Here is a 27258-nt window from a genome sequence, read left to right on the forward strand (position 1 = left end):
CCTTTCATGTAAGGATCTACATATTTTATTCACAGATTGATTTAAAGGAAGTTCTGTGGCAACTTTAACCAGACATGACTCATGCAGTGTAAAATAATTTTGAGCTAAATACTAAATAAATAAAAATAGATATAGTATATATTGCTTACCAAAAACCTGCAGAAATGTCTGATTTGTTACTTTTCCTGCTTTATTTCTCGCTTCACAAATATATGGACCAGCATCAATATTTTTGATATCTCTGATGGTCAGTTCTGTATTACTTCCTCTCAAGACATATTTTTCATTTTCTTCAATACGTTTTCCTTTCCTAGAGAATAAAAGGATTTATATTCAGAAAGCACACATTCTAATATGAGAGGGTGAGCTGCATTCTCTGATCTAGAAGCTCCAAGTGCTATTTCCAGTGTTATTTCTGTCACAGAATAGACTAGGGATAAAAAGAAATGGGGGAAAATAAACAAAATCATAGGTCACTGGCCCATGAGCAATTGAGATATATTTTAGTAGGCCAACATTGAATGGCTAAAAGGAAGAACTGCGCAAATTAATATGGAAAGTGATAAGGTAGATTAATGATTAGCTTCAAATAATTCCAATTTAATTATGAGGCCTTTCAACCTGGTTGACCAACTGAAGGCATGAGAGTTCAGATGTGTACTGCTAAATTTACTATAAATATATATTCACTCTGTCACCCAGGATTGCACATTTAGCCATAATATCCAAAAAGTGACAACAAAGGTATTGCTCCCAACAATGAGAGCATTCTGAGATCCTGGGCTAGCAGGTTCCCTGCTACTTGCTTCAGTATACAATATCAACAGCCTGAAATTCTGTTGGTGTAACTCTTCTATTTCATTAATGGAAATGATAACCTGCTCATGCAATTTGTCTTTCAAAAGTTATGGAAAGAAAAAAATAACTCCTCAAAACTACATTTTATCATCTAAAAAAGCTAGATGTATACTGCAAAAGATGGAGATCACACAGCCCTTCCTTTCCTTAAAGAAAAAGGAAAAAAACACACAATGCTTAAGGAAATAGGAGGCTCCGCCTGTGTTATGGTACAAGGATATGACAGCAAAAAGATAAAGATCTCTAACATAATTATAGTCATAATTCAAGAAAATGAACCACAATGAAAGAAGGGATCAATGTACATTTTCTGAAAAATAAGTTAAAAAGAAAACACATCATCAGGAAATTTATTTTATCAAAGGTAATGTTCCTTGGAGATATTAGCTTGATTAAATCTGCTAAACCATTTATTTCAATACAGAAATGAAATTTGTAGGCAGAATCAGATTTATGAAACTTTTCCTGGATGGATTAATGGGATCATTTGTCAGCTCCTACAATGAGAAGACAAATACCTCACTCAGTAACCCATGGAAGCTGTTCTGTAGTGGTACAATGTAGTGAACCTATTCTGTAGCAATAGTACGTACATGCTTTCTCCTTCATCAGTGATTTCGAAATTCTTGCAGTGACATTGAAACTCTTGCAATTAATGTGTCCTTCCAAAATGAGCATTGCAATTAAAAAAAAGGTTTGCTAAAATAGTTCACAGCACTGGTCACATTTGCAATAACTAAATGCCTTTGTGTGCAACCAAACTAGTATCTGGATCTGATGTCTAATGTAATTGGAATTTGTTCTTAAGGGACTAAATTTGGATTGTACTTCATGAGAAAATCTGAATTCAAATCTGTCTCCATCCTACATGCACCTTATGTATAAACCAAATGACTGACATTTTATTACCTGTGTATTTCTTATATTTACATCATTCAAGCACTGTTCCATGATAATTTAGACAATTTCTAAGAAATATTCCATCTGGAATAAAATCAGATGTAATATTTGAGAGGAGAATACAAAATTTTACTTAATTAGTACTCAAATTGTTTTTTAAAAAATATATACTCAAAATATTTTATTACTATTTAAGACTACCTGCGTCAACTGCCTTCTAATTATCTCTGATAATATAACTGAACTCACCTGTACCAGTTGATTTCAGGTTCAGGAGAACCAGTTGCTCTACAGAATAAAGTAATTGCTTCTCCTCGATCTGCTGTAGCATTAAATGACCTTTGGAGCAAGGTAATAGCTGGAGGAACTGGACAAAATGTGAAAAATGTATGTGAAATTGGGCAATGGAAAGCACACAGGTTCTTCATGATGTCTAAAACAACTCCTCCATATCAACGTTATTTTCAAATACAGCAAAACTCTGGATTATGGGGAGGGTGAATACGGTTGAAGTACTAATTAAAACAAACTTATTTCCCTTCCTGAAAACATTTAATGATAATACCTCATTTTACTGACAGCAAGAATTAAACCAATGAACATCTTATAGTTCTATTTCCAACTTCTATTTGTTTAGCTTCTTTCAGTAATTATGATTTGGGGGTGGTTTTGAAACAATTGCAAAGAGAAGTTGCAACAGACATTTTATTATTTTACACTATTTTGGGATGAAGGTTTAAGTGTTTGTTGAAACATATTATCACAACACATACTTATTGTATGGGCTGGTAACACAAGTAATGGCCAGAAAAGAATTACACTTGCATTTTAATGTTTTATTGCACTGTTTTCTCTAGAAGCCTATATATACTTCTAGAGAAATCTGTTTTGGGGGTGAAATCCATTCCATTCCATTTCCCTACACTGGTACCAGTTCAATGTGACATGAGTTGAACCAACATGCAGATTTCCACTTTCAAACTGTCTACAATTGTGCAAGTCTACACACACACACACACACGGAGAGGATTTAGGCTCTGCAGCTCAATAAAATGACATAAAATATTTGTCACAATACAATCATTTTGAAACAAAAAGTAAAAACAGTTAAAATAACATTCAATAGGGCGCAGCATCACAAAAACCTGGAATGGGTAATCTCCTCAAGCCCTTGAATATCCATGTACATTTTGAAAAACCTTGGAATAGAGGGCCATCTTAACTTGGCACCAAAAACATGTCAAAGTTAGCACTAGGGAGGCTTCAGTGGGGGAGATCATTCCATAGATTAGGGTGGCGGGTGGCAGATAAAGCCTTCCTTCAGAGTTAGCATTTGGAGAAGGCCTCAGGATAGACTGTGATTGGAAGAGGCATGTTATCATGTACCACAGACTCAAGCCATATAAGGCTTCATGGGTTAAAATCAGCCATGTAAACCTTTATAGGTGAAAACAACACCTTGGCATGGACTTAGAAATATGCAAATAACCAGCCAGAACTGGTCTTCTATGTTTAGATCTAGTTAGGGTCTGCATTCTACAAGCTACAGCTTCTGAATAGTCTTCAAGGGCAGCTCCAGACAAAGCATAGCTTGGTTACCAGTCAGAGCTGGTAGTAGGTATTCCACATCACTGAGGCCACCTGAGGCTCAACTGAAAAAGATAGATCAATGAGAACCCTAAGCAATGGGCCTGCTGCTTCAAGTGAATGCAACCCCTTTAAGAACCAGTTGAACACCTTTGATGCAGTCAGAAGAACCATCTCAGTCTTATCTGCATTGAGCTTCACAAGAGAGGTTGGAGCAGTATTACAGTACCTCCTATCCTGGCCACTCTAGTCTCCTCCTCTTCCTTTCAGCTGAAATGTTCCATTTAACCCATCTCTGAAGTTACTTTCCTGACCTCAGAGAACAACCAGTGGAGTTCTTTCCATATCAGCTGTGAGGGGTGGGATATTTGGGGTTCTGATTCCAAAGCCAAAACTGAAGTACATTGTCCAACTTCAGATATGGGAATCCTCACCATCCTAGGGCCCTTCAGACCATGTTTAGGGGGTTGTAGATTCATTCCCTCCATGTATCATTGTTAGAATCATTGCTTTTCAGTGAAACAATATAAGGGAAGTATACTTTTTTTAAAAAAATACTCCAGTTAAATTGTCCACATAATGTAACATTTTACTCATATTAAATGTGCTGTAAATTCCCTATTCAAATAACTGAAGATAGATACACCAATTTATTGAAACAAAATACTAACATGGCCTAATTTCTTGTTTATGAAATACAAATAAAATAAACACAGACAATTAAATCTTATCTAACACATCTGAAAATTTTCCAAGCAAATTTGCAAATTGGATTTTTTTCCAATTCAGGGTTTTCCAAAACAACCCCTCCCTCAAAAGTCATATCACTGCCAAAAATGCTTTTTAAAATACAAAATTGTAATGCTCTCAAGAACCACCATCTCAAAAGCCTGAATAATGCACTGTTTAATGCAACTCACATAATTCAGGCACCTGGATTCTTAAATTAATACAATTTCAATGCAAATAAGAATGGAGCTTTCTTGGGCACATCAATGTAAAGATTCTGATTAATGTTAATTCACCTACTTTAAATGAAAATGTATCCTAACACAAATTCCTGACAGTGATGCAGATGTACTGCAACTGTGCACTGATGTGAGACAGCAGTTTCAAATTAGCTGTCTAGTAGTGATGCCGCTGCCCCCCATATTTAATTCCTATAAACAAACTATAGTTCATTTTTATTGCTTGAACTGTGTCAAGTTTAAACTTTAGTGGAAGAGTTGACTTCTGCAGTTCATTATTCACACTAGTCTTCTAAATCTGTCTCTATTACGCTGCAAGATAGTCAAAGGATTGAATCATGTGTAGAAGAAAAATAGTCACAGATTCACAGGCATCTTTCCATGATACTGTATTAGATAACTTCTCAAACTTCTGCTTATCCAAGAGGTTGCATGAGTTCCTTTTTGTCTTTACATAAATGGTAGATTTAGTTTAAATTTTCTCATACCACCTTATTCTTAACAGAAAGTGTAAAACAGCATGTCTATGAGTACCTTCTTGGCACATGTGGAAGTACCTATTTCAATCCAAGCCATGAATATCTGTATTACTTCAAAGATTTTCCGATTTGATCTTAACCAATCTGAGTTTTGTCAGATTCACAAACTGGTTCTTGTCTAGCCTTTTAGGTACACAATAAGTTTTTCTCAGTTAAAAACAAAGGCCATCATAAAACAGGAAAAGAGGGTAGGGAGAACCACAATAAATGGTAGAAACAGATACACAAAACCCCTAATAGATATTTAATAATCTATTTTCAAAAGAAATCATAACAAACTTGATATTTAATGCATTCATTCTGATGTGCCAAAAGCATACATACATTCTCGGAGAACTGGTAAACATTTCTTTCTAGCCACCCTATACAATAGGCAATGCAACAAGGGCACACATATTAGATAAGTAAAGAAATAAGTCAATGTGCAAAAATTAATTTGTAATTAATGCATTATAAAGAGGAATTTTCCCACACCTCCCAACAATATTTCACCTCCTTGGAGTTTCTTCAAATTTAGTCAGCAGATAAAACAAAGGAAAAGGAAGATCAGAAACTATATTTTGCTTATGGAAGCTCATATGCCATTTGGCCATAAGCTGCATTTAACTGAGATCAGAACATTGAAACAGAAAGTTGAAAACATTTTAGAAATGTAATTCATTTCTGCACTTTTACATTGAATTGCCCCTTTCATTTTGCTCAAGTATTGCTACCTTAAAAGCTGAAAAAGAGTCTCTATATTCAGAAAAAAATGGATTCTAAAACATCAAGAATATATTTTCCAGTGATTCTAAAAAAGTACTTTCACTTTATATAATCCATATATTTTGACTTGGTAGCAAATTTGCCATGGATACTGATATGGCACAAGTTCATGAGAGAATGTTCCACAATATAGGTACTTTCTATGTCTGCTTGGCCAGTACATACTACAGGGTTACTTTGGGGGCATTCTAATCTCCATAAAGATAACCTTCCATAACCTGTTTGTATCCTCTATGGCTTTTGACTTCACATTTCAGGAATCTTGACCATTGGCCATGCAGAAGCCTTAGTTCCTTTTCCCCCCTAAGCTTCACCAGAACCACCATGCAATTTTTGTACAGAGTCATGCCTTAAAATATAACAACATTTTTGAGTTTTTAAGATGGAGACATGCACTTTGAATATTAATAATAGAGACAGCATGGAGGAAACTACAGCCAATCTACATGAAAATTTGCAGCACATAAATGGCTCACCACATGAAACAACCCACACAAGGAAGCAATTGTATGCAGCCTCCGAATTACAGCTATTTTAAGTGAAATGAAACAAACTATATGGAGAAGTAGTGCACATTAAACCTTTAAACATTAGGCTTCTAAACTGTTCATTTTTAGTTTTTGTAATGGCAATTTAAACTTTATAACACTTTGTTATTTTTACATAGCTTCATTAAACATTTCAAATGGCCTTTAAAAGTTCCTTTAACTACAGGATAGTTAAGTAGTTTGTTATTGGGAATGGGCAAAGACACCTTCATCAGAGCACATGGAATTTTAATACATAATCAGTTTAAATTAACTGCAATTAATGGCTAACTATGCATCACACATATTTTTGTATAAATTAAAACTTAAAATGAAACATATTGCCTTTTAATTGTTTACCTCAAAACTGTGTTTTTGTATAATTTCTAAAACAGCCTATATTTGTAACACACACACACACACACACACACACACGCGCGCGCACATACAAAATCAACTTCCTCACAAGGAGTAGAGGTAATACACTTTTTTAAAATGGAACTTGGGAGAACCAGGAAATTACAGTTATTTAACAGTCATTTAGCTTCTCTTACAAAAAAATTAAGTGTTATTAAAGCTAGAATTGTTAAATGTATAAGAGAACAAGGTTTCAAGAGCATCAGTCAAAGGGAAAGATGTCTTACCAAACTTTCAGAATTACTTTGCAGCAAAAACAAACTTTTCTGCCAGCATAATGTGCTACTGACTCCATACATGGACTTCCAAAAAGCATTTGACAAAGTTCATCACCAAAAGCTCCTGGGCAATCTGGCAGTTTAAGTGAAGATAAACTGAAAACAAGGATATGCTTGCCTAACACAACCATTTGACACTAATAACCCAATATAACCGAATGATAAGAGGGACTTGCTTTTTTTGGAGATAAAGTATTTGTTGTACTGTACTCTGCATCAAGTCACATGTGAACTTCATGTTCAAAACAATGTTCATAAAATCTAGTTCAGATGGATAGATTCCTGGCTGCAGTAACCTTATTGAGTAAAATAGTCTTAAGCCACAGTAACAGCATGTTAATAAGTTATACACAATATTGTAGCACTGTTATGCGTAGGCATGGGAAGGAATGAAGCTACAGATTCATATTTATAATCCAAATTTACTTCAGTATAGTACATTTCTAGTGAAAGTACTATATTTCTTTGCACAAATTAGATGAAAAGGCTTTATCGCCTACATGTAGTCTGAGGCTTAAACTGTTAGAAATGAATTTTGACATAGTAACATTCAGTGTTAGGTACTCTAAAATATCCTGTTTCGAAACAAAAGTCCTGTGTTGTACCATTCCTAATCAATACTTGTTTCAGTGCAGGACTTAAAACTCCAGAATCTAAAATTACTTAACTGTTCCAAGTATCCTATTTTTAAGTCCAGAATCCCTAGAAAAATAATATCTTCTTGCCCCACCTCTTGAGAAACGGAACTGAATACCAGCGTGTGATATTAATTAGTAGTTAGAGCTGGCACCCAGTTTTTGGTTCGAATGGAAATGGAAAGTACTTTAGGGATTTTACTGAAGCAAAATATATCTAACAATTTCAATTTTAAAAAATCATAATAATTATGAAATGTTCCAGTTGTATATATACACTTGATCAAGTTGAAGATTTGGACACTTTCCAAGAAGCATAACCTTTCGACCATCTCCACTTTCAGCTCCTGACTTCGTTCTCCAACTTGCAGTAGAATCTTGGATTTTACTTTCTGATTTTGTTTTTAATGACTACAGAATGTGTGTTCTTATTTTTTCCACTTTAATCATTTATTTGCAAGTAATAATTTGCAAATGTTAATTGTCATCTGATTCCCTTCCCAGAATAATCTACCAATGAAGATCACATCAACATCGCAACAGATTGAGCCTAATCTCAATCCCCCTTCCCTTTTCAGTGGTTAATTTTAATCCCTAGAGATCTGATATGGTGGAAATTATTGCAGAAGGGCTTCACACTGCAGAATCAAATAAAGCAGCTGGCACAGGCCAACACAACTTTGCAGGTGACCCAATAAGCTCAACCTGCTCCAGTGCCTGCTCCAGCTCCTATTCCTGCACCAGTTCCCATACCTCAAAGAAAATGACCTGTCAAACCACCGGCCAAATTTGTTGGAAACTGGAAGCAGTTTCCCACCTTTTGAGGTCACACAGAGCTATATATGAGACTCAGACCTGAGTCTTAGAAAGTTGAATTCATAACTGTTCCCAGTCAGCATCCCGTCACCCTTATCCCAGAGCACTGCAGCATTCACACTCATGTTTTCACAAAATTTGAGGAACACTTGCAACTTGCTACAGGTATGGGAGGGAGATAAATGGGATAAAAGGCTTTCTTCAGTAGGTATGATGCATTTGAATTACTCATGATGTCTTTTGGTTTGGTGTGGGTCCCTACTATTACACATTTCATGACTGAATTTTTTCAGGACTTCCTGGATAAGTTCCTGATTATGTATTTGAATAATTTGTTGATCTACTTGGATGATCCTGCTTTGCATTAACAGAATGTGGAAGTTGTGTTGCAACCCATCAGGAAAAATTGCCTGTCTGCCCAGATGGAAAAGTGTGCTTTTAATTTCCCTACCTCAAACATTTTGGGATATGCATTTTGGGATATAAGATTTCCACATGGAATGCCTTGAGATGTACTCTGAGAATGTTCAGGATGTTTTACCTTGGGAATCTTCTCATACCAAATGTGAACTGCAAAATTTGGTAATCTGATAATTTTCAGTAATTTTTACCATAACTATGTATGTAATGGTGGACAACTGTGTCCACTTTTCAGCTCCTTCAAATGATTTACTTAAGGGAAAAGTAAAATGTTTCTTTCCTTATCAATCTTGAAACTTAACCAAACAGAGCAAAATATACCATTTGGGAGAAGGCGCTTCTAGAACTTCAATTTATACTTGAACTTTGGAAACATTTTCTAGAGAGGGCAAAGTATCCTTGGGGAAAGTATTTATTTCAGAAAACACTTCATTTTCTACTGAAAAACCTACCATTTGCTCTGCTGCAAGAAGCAAAGCAAAAAATAAAAAGGAACAGTTTTTCCTCCTCCTCTCTTTCCTTTTTCTATGACCTCTATGACCTTTAGCAAGGAGGTCATAAAATCACCTGAACAAGATAACCTATAAAAATAAATAAGTAAACCTTAACAAAAAATAGCAAACATCCTTGCCCTGGACCTTGCCTTGTTTTTAATGTTCTGCTTTACTAAATTAGAATTGACTTTAAATATAAATACGTGAACAACACTTAGTATGAATATTTAGAAGAATTCCATAAATATTGCTGATTATATTGACATTTAGAATCATGATATACTACACTGTTCTACTGTTACCATATCATTTAAAATTGTTGATGGCTTTTGAAAAAAATATATCGAAGAACAATTCATGAGTAGCATGAGTTAATATTTATAGTTCATGATAGGAGATAATAACTTTGTGCAACCATAACATATTGACTCAGTTCTAGAAGGGAAAGTTTTCTGAAATCTTGAAAGAACATAATCATTCCTGCAGTATCATACTCACTAAGAGCCCACTCATTCAATATTAACAGTCATATTATATGCTTATAAATATTGGCATTATGCATGAATGTTATAACAACTTAAATATTTACATACCAACGTATAATGATCTATAGTGCATTTTGTGGTGTACTAAAACCAGAGGAAACCTTAACTGTGCATATTATTTGTAGTGATTATATGTTAATGCTCAGTGGACTTGTAAATCATTTCTTGTTATTTTATATTAAGTGGCATATTCTTGTGTATTTTCCTGTGTGTTTAGAGAAGTCTGCAGTAATAAGAATTGCAGCTTATTGCAATTAATCCCCCAATATTTATTTTCATTATTCTAAGACACCAAAGCAATATACAATAATTTAGAATGGTTCTTCTCCTTACCATTCACAAGTACAATGATATCCCGAAAGTCAATTTCTCCTCTGGCTTCTACTCTTCCTTCACATCTGTAAACTCCTTCATCACTTTTATTGATTTTAAGAATTTGAAGATTATTGTTTGGCAACATGGCAAATCTATCTGTAAATGCATGTGAGAGATAAAATAGTATCAATAAGTGAAGGTACTACTGTGAATTTAAATGCCTAACTACTGCAACAAAATCAACACAACACATTTCTACATAAATGCAAAATGTAATCCTACTTCAGTCCTCCTACCTCAGATTCTTTAAATCCTGATTTTCTGAAATGCATTGCTTTACATTTTTACCAATGTACACAATATAAATAACAGTCAATCTTATGCAGCCCATATCACAGTTAAGAAATGTGCAAGGGATGGTTAACTATGAACTAATGGATATAACTGAATTTCAATAGCAAAACATCGCCTATCAAACAAGAAGTGCCTCTTTTAGGAGTTTCTCTTTTAAGGCAGCTTTTTCACATGCTGAACTTCAGTATTACCACACCCCAACACTGCTGAATATTAGGTGAATGGCAAAGCTTCCACATTTAATCAAAGTCCTTGCTACCACTGAAGTAGGTTAAACCAGTAATGTACCCCATGTGTTGTGAGCCGCCGCGAGGCTTTGTTGCGATGGGGCGGCATAGAAATGTTTTAAATAACTAAATAAATATCAGAATTATCCATAGGGAAGTAATATTATGAATGATGAATTTCAGTTTCAAATGATGAAACTGAAATTGTATAGCAAATGGTTCATTTTATGCAAAATATAAATTTCATTAGAGAAACCCCAAAACATAATTTCATCTTTTGTTAACATTTATTCAGGTGTTCTTCATGATTAATTTAGTTGATGTCCACTAGAGACTTGCTTCAGAATTACTAGGGTAATAGGGAATTTCAAGTAGTATCTAAACTTGGGTATAGAAAAATATTGCCATGATTATATTCTTGTCTGAAATCCACAGAAATTAGAACTGAAATGAACATTCCTGAAATCAGGGTTCTCCATGCCCTAATTTGTCTTAATATTGAATTGCACAATTTAAAATCCACAGAGATTGAGCAGAACAAATTATTTTTGCATCTGAAGCAACAGCTTTAGTTACTCAAGAAGAATGCACTGATCGTGACCAATAGAGAGTAAAAGGATGTTATTTTCCCCCAGAAAGTGGGCATTTAACATTGCTATATTATTTGGAAACAGTCACTGGGATTAAAGACAGGCTATGGATGAAGGTTACATAACACATTAAAAATAGCCATAAAAAGCCATAGGGATTAAGAATAAACAATCTCAAAATGGTACAGAATATGAATTAAAATGTTGATTTTCTCCATTATTTAGGTTTTATTCTATTTAGTCAGAGTATTATATTGGTAATCAGAGCAGCAATCTAAATCTAAATCTAAAATATGATTATAATTTCATGCACAATTCAGCACAAACAGCTAGCAGTGAGCACCCAAGGATGGGGCTGCCCAGTTTCAGTCAAAAATCACCCTTCTTATCCTTTTGGATGCACCAATTGAACCAGTTCAGGGGGTGGTGTGCCAATGTGGAATGTTCAAACAGGAACAGAAATTACCAATTTCTTTCCACTAGATTTAGGAATTGCTGGAACTTGGAGAAAGGGGAAGACATAGACTTGTGCTTTAAATAAGGTCCAATGAGACTACTGAAGCTGGAGATGGGTTCTGCAGTTTGGTAGTAAGGATGTAGCATCAGTAGGCAAGTCTTTCTTGTTTACCCAGCAGAGGTCTTCGTAACAGGTGCATACTGGGCTGTATTTGCAAATAATGCATTATCTTTATTAGAGGGACAGATTTTTCACTGTCCAGTCTTGCACATCTCTACCTGAGACTTTGCATTCCCTAACATGGCTGATATGTGTGTTCATGTGCATCTAAACATGGTTATTCAGTCTTCAGTAACAGCAGCAGTCTGGCAAAACAAGTGAAGATTAACAAATTTTAGAATCTTTCTGATCCCTGTCTTCTGTACTATGCTTGGCAAAAATCATGCAAACAGTTAGGGGAAAGAGTACAGAGTTCTGTCATCACAAACAACCAACACTTCACCTTGAGAACTCACTTATAATTCAATGGCGACCAGATCCCTAAATTACTGAAATCACTGAAATAAATATTCACATGGGCAGAATAATCTGAAAAATTAATACTTTAGTTGCACTATGTGAATTTAACTCTCACATTTTTGGTCATCCTGTACAACTGTTCAATTGGAATATTAATGTATCCTTCTTTAAACTGGCTGAATGTAGAATAAAAACATATAATTTAAAGAGTTACCAAAATACTAACTGTCAGCAATATTTGAGACTTCCTCATTTTGATACAACCAGCTGACAATAGGTGCAGGTGAACTAGTAACACGGCAAATGACTTGCACATCTTCTCCCTGTACAAATTCTTGTGGAGATGAGATATCTTGGAATGTGAGCTTTTCTAAGAAAGAAGAAAGCACAATTTAACAGCTTCTCCTGGCCTTTGCTGAGAATTCATAAATAATAATTAGAATTTATTCAGCACTTTAAAATGTTTGAAATACTCTGGATACAACACTGGAAGTATTCTTAATATATTAATCTGCTGCAAAGAAAATAAATAAATGTACATTTAAAATTCAAAATTAACAGTTTCATTTTATTTTTCCAGTTTCATTTTATTTCTCATATCAATTTTCACAAGAGCAAGCATCCTTTACAAAATTAATCTGCTAGTCTACAAAAGATCATACCATAATCAATACATTTGTGTTCAAGGATTAAGGTTCCAGATATGTCCACTTTTAGGCAATGTGAATTTATGAATGGGCCTTATAAAAATATGGGCTAGATCTGCCTCCTTTATTTATTTATGTTAGACATTTTTCTATAAAAAATATCCAGTGTTTCTTACAAGGCTTAAAACATGCAATAAGTTTGTTGAGAATCTAAAAAAGATTTAGACCAGTCATCCAATCAATGTGCAATGGACACACCTTCACAAGAATAGAAACCTTATCAACCAAAGTTATTGCAAAGAATTTGGACTGAATTCAATTGTCTTATGCTGTCTCCTCTGAAAATTGCACTGTGAATCTTTACAGTGTGACTCGTACTTTAAATAGGGAAATTCAGTGAAATTTGGGATAAGTTCTATTACACCACTTTCAATATATGCAATTTCTAAGAAATAACAACAGGACAAACCCATTCCTTCTAAGATTAAATTTAGCAAACATTATACTCAACATTTTTGTATGTCATATCTAAAAAGAGAGTCTCATCATTTTATTTTTAATCCCACTTGCAAGTAACTTACGGTAAATTTCTAAAACAACAGTAGCTTCTTGAGTCAGTCCTCCAGAATCTGTTGCTTGACACCTGTATATCCCAGCATCTTCCACATTGGCATTGTAGATGGTTAGTCGTGATCTGACACCTTCTTTCTGCACAACTACTCTTTGATTAGAAACAATCTTCTCTCCTTGTGGGTTGTACCAATCTATACTCTCTGGTTCACCAATTACTAATGGATAGATAGATAGGATATCAAGGTACATAAAAAGTGTTTGATTAGACAGTATATTTAATTATGTTTTCTATAATCAAACTTTCCTGACTGATGTATATTTTGGAAACAAATAAGATTTTTTTAAAAGAATATGATCAAATGAAGCATGTTGATTCAATATTTTGGGACAATGTTAAGAACCATTTTGGGACAGTGATGAACTAATATGAGGTCAGAATTTGCCTTTTTGAGTGAAACCTGTAGGGCACACAGAACTAGTGACAATGCAAATGCCAATGCAGATCATTATATATTTAAATGAACTATTTATCAGTGCACAATGAATCAGTGCACAACTTTAACGGTGTTAAAGAAGTCATCCATGCATATTGGCAGCAATTTGATTACAATGCAACTTAACTTTACCTTGTTTTTTTTATAGTCTAATGGAAGAATTCTTTTGCACCAAGACTTGACTGAAAAGTAATTTTAGAGGCTAGGTAAGATTAATTGGCCTATTTTTTCTTATCTGCTTTGGCACATGGTCTCACTTTAAAAAATGCTGTAATTCCACAGACCTTTGGAAAATATTGGAAAATATTGTTTTAGAGAAGTCAAAGTTCCCTTAAAAACCATTTTTATCAAGAATATAAATATGTTGCTATATCATGATGAAATGGGAGGGGAGAATGCAAAGAGTAAAATTGCACTAAAGATGCAAACTTTAATTTCTGATGTGGACATTTGTCTCATTGAAAACATCCTGCACAAAGAAAATGAAGACTTTGGTGGAGAAAAATGTTACAGAAGCTGCCTCCCTGATGATTTACTGCCCATGAACATGCAAAGCAGGGCTATATCAAAAGTCTGTCAGAACATTTGGAGATTCCACAGAACATGCTAATTAGTGAACAAAGGTCAGTAAAGTATGACATTCTTCAGAAGGAGTGTCTGCCTTCCTTTATCCCTTCCATGCTGGATCATGGCAGGCTTTAGATGCATGAGAATGTGGAAAGTAAGAGCACATAGATTTACTCTTTGCCTATTTTAAGTGTTTTCATAATCTCAAGAAATGGATTTTTTTCTGAATTCAGAAATAGCATTGCTTATCTACTGCACTCAAGGGTCTTTCAAAACACAGTAGCAAGCATGAAGAGTGTGCAAAATAATTTCTTGTCACTGCCTATTTTGCAGCCAGCAATATCATAAGATTTCTAGACACACTGCATTCAATAGGATTTTCTCTCAGTTGGTACAGAATTGTGGTCTTAGTTCACAGGATAAGCTGAACATTATCTCCGTGCATGAGTATTTACTACATGCCACACAATTTTTCATCGTGTAATTATTCACAAAAATGACTCACATGCATGTCACTCATCACTCAATTAAATGCCTTCAAATGAATATTCAAAAAAAGAACTGGCTTTGAAGAAACGAGCTATAAAACAGAGGCAAACAACAAAACAAAAACCAAAAGAATGATGGTAACAAAGAGCTTCTGTTTAAAAAATAATAATTCAACCATGTAATACTTTGTATGGTCAAATCATTCCTTCATACTTGATATATAATTACTTTGGATTCTTTTTACTAGTCCTCTTTAATTATATGTTATTAACCCAAATTGCAATTTGTTGAAATTAGTTTATAAAATAATTATATGGAATCATGTAATAACTAGTGACTCCATAGTTTATAACTGCATAATGTATACTTAAATTCTAATAGGTTGTTTCACATGATCCATCATTTCCTGACATATGATACCCTTTCCAATCCTATTTTCCAATTTCCAATTGAAAGCACATTTGTAGGAAACCTGAAGCATTTATCCAACTAGTGATGGCTGAATTTTCAGCCTTTTCCATTTCAGAAGTTTTTTATCCTGAAGAGACGTGCTAATTAGGATCAATTCTTATAAAAAGTGAACTAAAACCAAATTCCAATCCATAAGGAATTTCAAAGGGCAAATCTATTCCCAGAATGGAAAGAGCCATGTTTTACCCATCTGGTTTATAGCTGTTAAAAAAGAAGCAGTGCCCCTAATTCAGCACTGACATGGCTGGGTATGCTTGTATTTCTAACAGATGCACAGAAGGGGAAATTTCAGCAGGTGTCTTTTTTCACATTATGTTCCTGACTGACAGGAATGTCCATATTTCAAGTAAAACACATGCCACATATTCAGTGACAGAAAGCAAAATCAAAATTAGGGCTGTGGAAAACACTAGATTTCAAGCTATTCAGAGAAGAGGACCATATGCTACTAAACATCTCAATTATATCATGCAGTTTAAAGAAAAAACACCATGGCAGATATTAATTTTAAGTGGAACAGTTGTTTTCCAATGCTCAAAAATAATTTACTTGGCTGCTAACAAAGTTTTACGGAACCAGTTTGCCTGTAAATCAGATACTGCCAATGTTACTATATAATCCAAAATACTATGAAGAGATAGGGGGGAAAAGGATACTAGATGCTACCAACACAGAGCAACTGCAGCATATGTATTTTAGAGCCCCTCCCCCCATTTGATTCCATGACACCTTGCTAGGAACAGATAAGGACCAGGTATAAGGGACATATAATTAGTATCAGCAAAGCATGGATAGATGCCGAACAATTGTAATGTTAACCCCTTGAATCAGCATTTAACAGTAGTATTCCACAAAATGAAATACTGTTAATGAGCTTTGAAGAATCCTTATGTCGTGCAAGTGTAATATGCAATGAATTACACAAGCATGATGCAGAACCATTTGCAGAACACGTTGCACAAGCATACATGATGCACAATAGTATGTGCAGTTGTGTACATACATTACACGCAATTAATGTGCAATTGCTTGTGCCTCCATGCTTGTGCAAATGTAACTATAGTTGAATTCTTTTCCTCAGCATAATTCAGAACTTTTAGTTACCAGTAGCAGAAAATCATTTGCAGTAATGGAATGACATAACTGGTAGTAATTACTCCAGAAATATGATTGAAGGGTGTTATAAAGGTACATATAATGAATTTGTCTAGTTTCTGGAAGGAAAGTAAGGCCCATGTGAGATCCTCTAGCAGTGCTACAAAAGCAAAAGAACAAAACAAAGCTTATTTTGTAACAATTATTGTTATGCATTCCCCTGCTGCCTTAGTGGAAACCCAGTGGACATCATTTTTCACCTTATTGAGAGGAGAGAAACTCTTTTTGATGCAGTGCAGTGAAATCAAGCAGAATATTCAAGCAGGTACAGAAGGCCAACTAATTTCTTTTTTCTTTTCTTTTTGAACATACATTTAAAAATAATAAAATCTGCTGTATGTAGAACAAGATCTGTACATATTCCAGTTTGTTTGTGCATGAACCATTCAAAGTTATTCATTTTAGTGAGAGTCTTGTCTTTCCTGTTGGCAGAAGTTTATTTGATGTGTGAAACTTAAAGTTACATGATAATGTCAAAGTTCTGGACTTGCACATTCACACTACTTTGACCACATGGTCAGCAGAATGTTGAATATCCGTGTTCAACCTTCCTTTGCTGTCATCTTCTTGGAGCTTCTCCCATCACTGGGACCTATGTTAGAGTTTGCCCTGATCAAGTCTTTCCATTTCTAAATTCCAAGTCTTCATCACTCACTGCTTCCTCTGGCCCCTGCATCTTAGTGTGTATTAGAATATATTAATCAAGGGCATAAGTCAAGTTTTGTTTCATGAAGAATCTCATTTTTCTGTTGCTTATGCTTGTTCCATCCCATTTCTTCATTGGATTGAGATAGTATTTTTTTAGTCTGCATGGGAGTCTGTGAAATGTGAATATTTTGAAATGTAATTTTTCATAATATAGACAATTTTTCTATTCATATTTTCAAACTTTGTGTGCACTGTTTCAGATCTATATATTAGTTTTGTTGCTTCCTGGTTCTTATCCAGATGCAGTGTCTGTTCAAACTCATTCTTTCTGCTTTCTGTCCAGCCAATAGCATACATTCTATTGGTTGACTGTTCTAATAAAAAAAGATGAACTGAAGGAAGAAGAGATTTTTTTTTTTCAGTCCAGTCTCTGCTTGAACATTTTCCTTCGTATGTCCTCAACTTGTCTCCCTTCTTCTTAGCTGTCCCATCTCCTGGAGCCTCTTCCCAAGCTTTCTAATCTTATGCCTCCCTAAATTTTCACCCAGCTGTTATTGACCTTAAATCTGTGAGAAATGCCACTTACTGCAGTTCATAAAGCTGGAGTTTTACAAAAATAATTTTCTGCTGAAGATGAAATGGCCACAATCATTTCAAGACATAACAATAGTTCTGCCAGTGTGAGCCAGAAGGTACAGCATGAGCATGATAGCTCTGACTGACACATCACCTAACATGTTAGAAAGTATATGTATCCTAAAAGAAATAACATGTTTAAGAAAAACACTTAAGCCATATAATTTACGGTCTGAATAAATCGTCAGAGCATTTTCACCAGGAAATTCTCATTGTACATGTTTAACTCATTTCAAATTGACTTCTGTTAGAGAATTTCATGGATGATCATTTCATTAGTCTTTGTTTCTCCATTTAAAAGTTTGAGATTCTACAACAGTTTATTAGGTTTCACCCTTGCACGATTCTCCATAATTTTATTCAAGTTTTTGGCAGGGTTGGACTGATGCAGATTTTTTTTTCAAGTTAAGTTGGTTTTAGTTTGTTACTGCATTACGAATAACGAAAACACATGTTGTTAGTCAATGTAGGCATTGGTAATGTTATGCAGATAATATACACACCTGTGCATGTGAAGAATTTGGATACACCCACACTGACTTCTACCTTGCTGAGGGAAATTGACACTTGAAGTGCTGTAAAACACAGAAGAAACAGATTGAAAGTAAAACTGCATGTGCCTGCTGAGAGAAACATTAACTGCATGTGTACATTGCTTCCTCTACAAATAGGATTTCTATTTGAAAGAGACGAGATTAATCCCACCTCCTGGAATAGTTTGAAGTACGACTACCATTGTTCAGAATAATAGTACCACATTGCCACAGTTTGGAAGCAGAATTCAGAGGGTGAATATGCTTAAATGAAAGGACCAAGCTCTTTGATTGCTTCTTTCAAGACCCAAACCACTTTCACATACCACCTAGCTATGTATATTGTTATATAAAACTCACATAAAATTCTTTACAAATGTATGTTTTTCATAACCTGTGCTAAAGTGTGGGACAACACAAGTGTGGGAGAAACTGTAATGTGTAACTTGATCCATTTAAGAGTATCATGCTTCCTGCTCAGTTGCAAAAATAAAGTATTTGTGTACTCTTAGCATAATGTAAAAAGCAACTAAAATGGGATTCAAGGAATGTGTTGAGGGACAGTGTGTTTCCTAGGGATTCAAACCCATCTTGTTCCTTGTGTTTACCCCAAACAGCCAAAACAGATTCAACAGCTCTCGAATTGGATACTTTACTCCTAGCACAGAAATAGCCACCACTGCCCCATCTTCTGCCTTGGTTTGACACTAGATGGCAGGAATGTAGACACAGTGGCTGCTGCACCAGTTTTCTGCAGTCATGGAAGGTATAATTTCCTCTACCCTAGGTTAATCCTGAACGTGTTCAGCCAGACATAAGCCTCTAGATTCATCCCAAATAAATGTGTATAGCATAAGGCTGATCTTGAAATGCCTGGCTACCTTGGGTACCCTATTCTTAGGCAGTAAAGTTGGGAGCAGAACTTTTTCCACATGTGGGGCTCACCTTATACTTCAGTGGCAGGGGACTTACAGTTTAGAAGCTGGCTATTTGCAAAGGCTTTGCTTTCTTTTTAACAATTTGATAAAGAACCCCCCCCCCCCCAAATGAACAACTTTTGCATCCAACTTCAGTTGCCTTGCAGGTAGCAATATGAACTTAGATCTCACTGAGTGCTGCAACCGCTTTCTCAGTGCAAGCTGCTTTAGCCCCAAAGTGCCTCACATCTTGAAAAGTTCACTACCTGGCTATTCTTATCTCCAGCCTGCAAACTATTCACAGAACAAAGGGCATTGTACTTAAGGTCCTGGACTGTTGAATATGGAAGCTGTTGTGGTTTTATTGGTAGTTTAATGTAATTGGGAAGTATAAAAATGTATAATAAATAAAGTATAAAAAAAAGTATAATAAATTGTTGGGTGTTAAAAATATTTGAACACTTGTAGTGTATCTTCAATACAATTTATTAACATCAATGCACTCCTTTTAGAATTTTCCCATGAGTTTTCTCAAAATGTGTTGGGAACCTTATTACCCAGTGCTGTTTTTATTCAATATTCTTTTTATCATTTCTCCTAAACAAAGGACTCCAATAAAAACTGTATTTTATAAGTTACACTTTGTAAAGTCTGCAGTGTCCTGCTAGACATGAAGAAACTATGAAGAGACTTAGTTGAACTTCCCATTTAACTCAGGAAATATGAAATCATAACTAATCTGTTGTAGTTATTTCAATGGGAACTAATGTTATGATTCTTGTGGTTCTCTTTGGAGTTAAGCACCAGAATCACTGTTTTAATAACTCCTTTCATCTGCCAGTCTTTTTGGAAGCAAAATTTACTGCAGATTACAAATAAATTTTTTTGCATGAAAAGAAACAGGTTGTGTTAGCTTTCTATAGAAGTTGTCTATTATTGTAACATAACCCAGCTGAAAGTTGATTTCAGACAAATTAGTGAAGGAGCCTGATTAGTTTAACTAACACTATTTGCTTTTGTAAACAGCAGCTTGCATAGGAGCTTGGTTAGCCTAACAAATGCCATTTGCTTTTTGTATAACTGCTTGCTTTGAAGAGGAAAAAGGGAAGGCAAAGGAATGTTGATAAAGAGGCAGTGAGTGGAAAAAGATCCCCCACTCAAGGACTGGCACACAGTGATCACGCTCCCCCTGTGAGGGGCTTGGACTTAGATAAGCAGCTGCACGAGGCCAGGCATGCAGTGGACATGCAGACCCCGCAAGGGGATTGGGTGAAAGGTCAGGCAGACCCTGAGAGGGGATAGGGTGAGGGAACAATGGGGGTGAGATTAAGTGGAAAAAGAGAGGAAAAGGAGGAATGTGTGTGTGTCGCTGCCTGCCTGGAAAAGGAGGAATGTGTGTGTGTCGCTGCCTGCCTGCGTGTAGGGAGTGGACACCCAGTTGCTTTGCTCAGCTGAATAAAGAAAACTGAATGAATCTCTGCCTGACTGAACCTCATTGGCACTTGGTTTAGTGGGTCTGTAAGTCACCTGGCTAGCAGGGACATCAACATTAGGACTAACCATCCTTCTCAGTAACAGCTATTTCAAAAGATTCCAAGGCAGTTCCTTATTTTCCAGAACCAATCTCTTAGATAATTTTACACCTCATGTTTGGTTTTCCTTTATTAACTGACATCTTACAGTCATGGCCACTACCACTTCTTTTTCCTTTTCAGAGTGGCTGTGGTTGTCAGTGAGTTTAGGAACAGTCTGACTCCTCCATTATCTGGTCTTGGCCCTACACTCGGTGATTCCCACCCACCACTTCATAGGAATCAGAATCGGTTCTCATATTCTTTGCAGAGGATTCTCTGAAAAGTTGATGGACCCAATTCCTACAACCATGTTCTAGGACTGCAATCCTATCCCCACTTTCCTGGAAGTAATCCCCATTACTTACTGATTTTGACCTGGAAATATGTTTTCCTGTAGGAAAAAGAGTTTGCATAGGGAAAGTTAGAAGGGAGAAAGGATTGGGCTCCATAGCACTAGCATGTTGTCCCTATGTCTTTGTCCTCTCAAACAGAATTTCTAAGCTAATATGAAATTCTGGGACTCTAGGTGAAGGACTGTATAAAAACACTTTTAAATAAATAAATATTCCTGTTTTCCTTTGCCCCCTCCATCTCCCTTTTAAGAAAACACACATTTACAGGAAAATGGCTTAACTGTGTTTCCAATAGCTAAGCCCAAGGTATGCTACCATTAGATACGAGTATGTGAACCCACTCCAGTATCTTTGCCATGAAAACCCCATGGACAGTACCAAAAGGCAAAAAGATATGACGCCAGAAGATGAGCCCCTCAGGTTGGAAGGTGTCCAATATGCTACTGGGGAAGAGCGGAGAGTACTAGTAGCACCAGAAAGAATGAAGCGACTGGGTCAAAGCCGAAAGGACACTCAGTTGCAGATGTATCTGGTGGTGAAAGGAGAGTCCGATGCTGCAAAGATCTATACTCCATAGGAACCTGGAATGTAAGATCCATGAATCAAGGCAAGCTGGATGTAGTCAAACAAGAGATGACAAGACTTAACATCGACATCTTAGGAATCAGCAAAAAAAAATAAATGGACAGGAATGGGTGAATTTAATTCAGATGACCATCAGGTATACTACTGCAGGCAAGAATCCCTCAGAAGAAATGGAGTAGCCTTCATAGTCAATAAAAGAGTAGGAAAAGCAGTACTGGGATACAATCTCCAAAATGACAGAATGATCTCAGTTCAAATCCAAGGCAAACCATTCAACATCACAGTAGTCCAACTCTATGCCCCAACCACTGGTGCTGAAGAGGCTGAAGCTGACCAGTTCCATGAAGGCCTACAGCACCTTCTAGAATTAACACCCAAAAATGAGGTCCTTATCATCCTGGGGGATTGGAATGCTAAAGTAGGAAGCCAAAAGATAACTGGAATAACAGGCAAGTTTGGCCTTGGAGTACAAAATGAAGCAGGGCACAGGCTGGTAGAATTTTGTCAAGAGAATATGATGGTCATAGCAAACACTCTTTTCCAACAACCCAAGAGACGATTCTACACATGGACATCACCAGACGGTCAACACAGAAATCAGATTGACTATGTGCTCTGCAGCCGAAGATGGAGAAGCTCTATACAGTCAGTAAAAACTAGACCAAGAGCTGACAGTGGCTCAGATCATGAGCTTCTCATTGCAAAATTTAGGCTTAAACTGAAGAAAGTAGGGAAAAGCACTAGACCACTCAGGTATGACCTAAATCATATCCCTGATGAGTATACAGTAGAGGTGACAAATAGATATAAGGAATTAGATCTGATAGAGTGCCTGAAGAACTCTGGATGGAGATTCACGACATTGTACAAGAAGTAGCAACTAAAACCATCCCAAAGAAAAAGAAATGCAAGAAAGCAAAATTGATGCGTGAGGAGGCTTTACAAATAGCTGAGGAAAGAAGGGAAGCAAAAGGCAAGGGTGAAAGAGAAAGATAGACCCAACTGAATGCAGAATTCCAGAGAATAGCTAGAAGAGATAAGAATGCCTTCTTAAATGAACAGTGCAAAGAAATAGAAGAAAACAATAAAATAGGGAGGACCAGAGTTCTCTTCAAGAAAATTGGAGATATGAAGGGAACATTTCATGCAAAGATGGGCATGATAAAGGACCAAAATGGCAGGGACCTAACAGAGGCAGAAGAGATTAAGAAGAGGTGGCAAGACTACAGAGGAACTATACAAGAAAGAGCTTACTGTCCCTAATAACCACGATAGGGTGGTCACTGACCTTGAGCCAGACATCCTGGAATGTGAAGTCAAATGGGTCTTAGGAAGTCTGAGCAACAACAAAGCTAGTGGAGGTGACAGTATTCCAGCTGAGCTATTCAAAATCCTAAAAGATGATGCAGTAAAAGTGCTACACTCAATATGCCAGCAAATTTGGAAAACTCAACAGTGGCCACAGGATTGGAAAAGGTCAGTTTACATTCCCATCCCAAAGAAGGGCAATGCCAAAGAATGTTCAAACTACCGCACCATTGCATTCGTTTCACATGCTAGCAAAGTTATGCTTAAAATCCTACGAGCTAGGCTCCAGCAGTATGTGGACCAAGAACTACCAGAGGTACAGGCAGGATTTCGAAGAGGGAGAGGAACTAGAGATCAAATTGCCACCATACGCTGGATCATGGAGAAAGCTAGGGAGTTGCAGAAAAACATCTACTTCTGCTTCATTGACTAGGTTAAAGCTTTTGATTGTGTGGATCACAACAAACTGTGGCAAGTTCTTAAAGAGATGGGAGTACCAGACCATCTTATTTGTCTCTTGAGAAACCTATATGCGGGTCAAGAAGCAACAGTGAGAACTGGACATGGAACCACTGATTGGTTCAAAATTGAGAAGGAGTTTGGCAAGGCTGTATACTGTTGCCCTGCCTATTTAACTTATATGCAGAGCACATCATGAGAAAGGCGGGGCTAGATGAATCACCAGTTGGAATTCAGATTGCTGGGAGAAATATCAACAACCTCAGAGATGCAGATGATACCACTCTAATAGCAGAAAGTGAAGAGGAACTAAAGAGCCTCTTGATGCGGGTGAAGGAGGAGAGTGCAAAAGCTGGCTTGAAACTCAACATTAAGAAAATTAAGATCATGGCATTCGGTCCTCTCACTTCCTGGCAAATAGATGGGGAAGGAAAGGACAGATTTTATTTTTCTGGGCTCCAAGATCACTGCAGACAGGGACTGCAGCCAAGAAATTAAAAGACGCTTGCTCCTGGGGAAGAAAGCTATGGCAAATCTAGACTGCATACTAAAAAGCAGAGACATCACCCTGCCAACAAAAGTGCACATAGTCAAGGCTATGGTTTTCCCAATTGCAATGTATGGCTGTGAAAGCTCGATCATAAGGAAGGCTGAGTGTTGAAGGATTGAGGCCTTTGAATTGTGGTGCTGGAGGAGACTCCTGTGAGTCCCTTGGACCACAAGGCGATCCAACTGGTCAGTCCTAGAGGAGATCAACCCTGACTGCTCTTTAGAAGGCCAGATACTGAAGATGAAACTCAAATACTTTGGCCACCTAATGAGAAGGAAGGACTCCCTGCAGAAGAGCGCAATGCTGGGAACAATAGATGGCAAAAGAAGAAGGGGATGGCAGAGGTTGAGGTGGCTAGATGGAGTCACTGAAGCAGTTGGTGTGAGCTTAGGTGGACTCTGGGAGATGGTGGAGGACAAGAAGGCCTGGAGGAAGGTTGTCCATGGGGTCGTGATGAGTTGGACACGACTTTGCGACTAACAACAACAACAAATGTCCTGACAGATATGTTTAAGATTGGTCTGTCATGTTTATTCAGAATTCAAGTCCCACTGAATTCAATGGGATTTATTTCAAAAAGTTCACTTCCTTCCACTGAACAATGTGGGACTTATACATGCATAAGATTGTGGTGTACTAGTTCCTTATATAGGAACAAATGTCAGTATTTATTTTCGCCCCACTTCTTGAAGGTATATTAAGCTTCCAGATTGCCCAAAAGAGCTAGAGTGTGGTTGGAGCATCTGAGTACAAAGTGGAATTGGCTGGGGACCAATTCCTCATCTACAGCCTCCAGATTATTAACAGAAAACCATGTCTGACTGTGCCTGATCTTTGACTTGGACCACTATTTTAGAAAACTTTGCGCAAATCACAGAAAAGTATATCCCCAGAACAGGGCAAAGAATGTTTTGGAAGAAAGAGAAACTGTCTGCTTGTGGTTGTATGCCAAAAAGGAACCATAAAAATAAAGCTATTAATTTATTAACATATAACAGCATGTTTTAGAAGAATAACCACATTCTGTTAAAATAAATAAAATAAATGCATTTTTCTCCATGCTACAAGCAGAGCCACCATTAGAGTTTTTTAACAAAATGATTTCAGTTTCAGTTTGCCTGAAAACACAAAAGCAGAATTGCCTCTCAGCTCAGGTATTGTATTTCTTCTCACAAACCTACCATATTGAGCTGCCCAGTCTTTTCAACTACAGTAGCCATCTTACATATCGCATAAGAATATTCCTGCATCATTAAGAATGACAGCAGTCATTTAAAGTATAATAGGTTCCTAATTTTTTACCAATTTATAATTCTGTCTTCAACATGTTCCTTATCTTTTCTAAATTTCCTCAATGACCAATTTGAGGTAGTCCTTAAATGTAGATTGGGACCTAGCTGGAAGCACTGCCATGGACAGTTGGAAAAATTATTCATTCTGATGATTCTACCACCAAATTTACTACATTTAACGTAAGTGAAATGCATAAAAATGTCAATATCTTGCATGACACAAAAGGCATGATTATGTAAAAGAAACACTAACACTAAGCAGTTAACTCAAACCATTAAAAATCAAAGTATATAGTTTGGCAAGCACAGGAAAAATAAAAATAAAGTACTCCTTTATGCCAGCTTTCATCCTCATGAGAACTGTAAACACAAGGCAAGGGCAAAAATTAAGGGCCAGGCACAGAGGCAAAGTCTACAGGTCCAGTTTAACTCATTACAAATGAAATGCCAGAAAAGACACGTCCAACTAACAAAGCAGGAAAATGTCCGCAGTAAAATTGAAACAGCACTGTATTTCAGAATTGTTTCTGCAGGATCCTTCAAACACACCTTTAAGGTGACAAGTTCTCTCTGAAACATAGCACAAGTAAATTGTCACCACTCTGGACAATGATCCTATACCCACAGAAGCAATGCTCTGACAGGGGTACAATTTGCCACAAGTTTGGAAAAAGAAAACCTATAATAAACTTTGCACTGAAGAGTCACATTCAAGGCAGAAGCAAAGCAAATGCTTTTCAAAAGTACTAATCAGAAGATAGCTTATGTGTTTGAAGTGTTTTCCATACAAACAAATGCTTCCAAACTGATTGCTTACATTTTCCCATCTTTTTATACAATGACATAAAACCCCAAGTATTGCCTGATGTAGTACATCTGAGCATTTAATGTCTGTGTGCGTATGTTCTGCTTCTTGAGAAGTCATTGCTGCAGAGCACAACAATAAAGAACCATGAAACTTCAATACTATGATCAGCATATGACATGTTCAAAACCACTCTTGTACCTGGATATGGTCCATATTATAGATATAAAACATATTCAAAGCCCCCAACCTTAAAACAAAATCTCAGCATTCTTCTTTGCTGCATTATATCAAAATGCAACAAGGAATGGCATAATAGTCACTGCACAGATTGGGTTTCATAAAGTTAACACAAATGGTCTCACATCAAGCCACTTCACAGCATCTTTCACACTTAAAGATCCAATGACAATGATGATAAGACAAGGCATGCAATTTCTTCTGTCCACTGCTCCCATGGCACAAAATCCAGTAGGTTCATGACCTCCAGAAGATAATTATGTATATTATCTGGCAAGGACTACGTTTCTGCATTTGCTGTGCTTCCTCCAAGATATTTGCAAACATTTTTGTGATGTTTGTGAAGCAGAGTCCAATTATTGCTTAATTTGTTCAGTGCTATATGTAAATTGCTTTACTATTATGTTTGTGGTTTTAGCACTTGTGCAAGGCTTGTGAACCTGAATTTCACCATCCCCCACCCCCAGCCATGTATTACAGTCCTCTGAACCATCCAGGATTGTCCCATGCTCAACTGCAGATGTGGGGTGTGTGAGGGGGAGCTGCACTGGACAGAGAAAAATCGGAAAAAAAATCATGCACCCCAACTTGCATAAGAGCAAGTGCTTTCCTCTAGTACAAAGTGGATACATGCTTATATACTATTCTTTCCTATTCTTTTATAACATATAATTATACCTAAAGATATAAGATAGAGAGGGGAATTTGGGCAAAAATAATTTTGCTAGCATAGATTGTATCCTGACCTAAT

At 36.5% G+C, this 27258-nt stretch overlaps 1 protein-coding gene across 1 annotated transcript in view; it reads right to left on the reverse strand.

The window, feature by feature from the left end:
- The window catches only part of NCAM2 (neural cell adhesion molecule 2), a 269390-nt gene that overhangs the window by 112863 nt on the left and 129269 nt on the right, over nucleotides 1-27258 (reverse strand). Inside the window, 6 exon segments of the mRNA XM_044441751.1 lie at nucleotides 150-310; nucleotides 2008-2125; nucleotides 10083-10220; nucleotides 12438-12581; nucleotides 13440-13646; nucleotides 18395-18466. Coding sequence (XP_044297686.1) covers nucleotides 150-310; nucleotides 2008-2125; nucleotides 10083-10220; nucleotides 12438-12581; nucleotides 13440-13646; nucleotides 18395-18466 — 840 coding nt within the window.

The sequence above is a fragment of the Varanus komodoensis genome, unplaced genomic scaffold (assembly GCF_004798865.1).
Source record: "Varanus komodoensis strain SLA01 unplaced genomic scaffold, ASM479886v1 scaffold4, whole genome shotgun sequence".
Taxonomy (NCBI): Eukaryota; Metazoa; Chordata; class Lepidosauria; order Squamata; family Varanidae; genus Varanus; species Varanus komodoensis.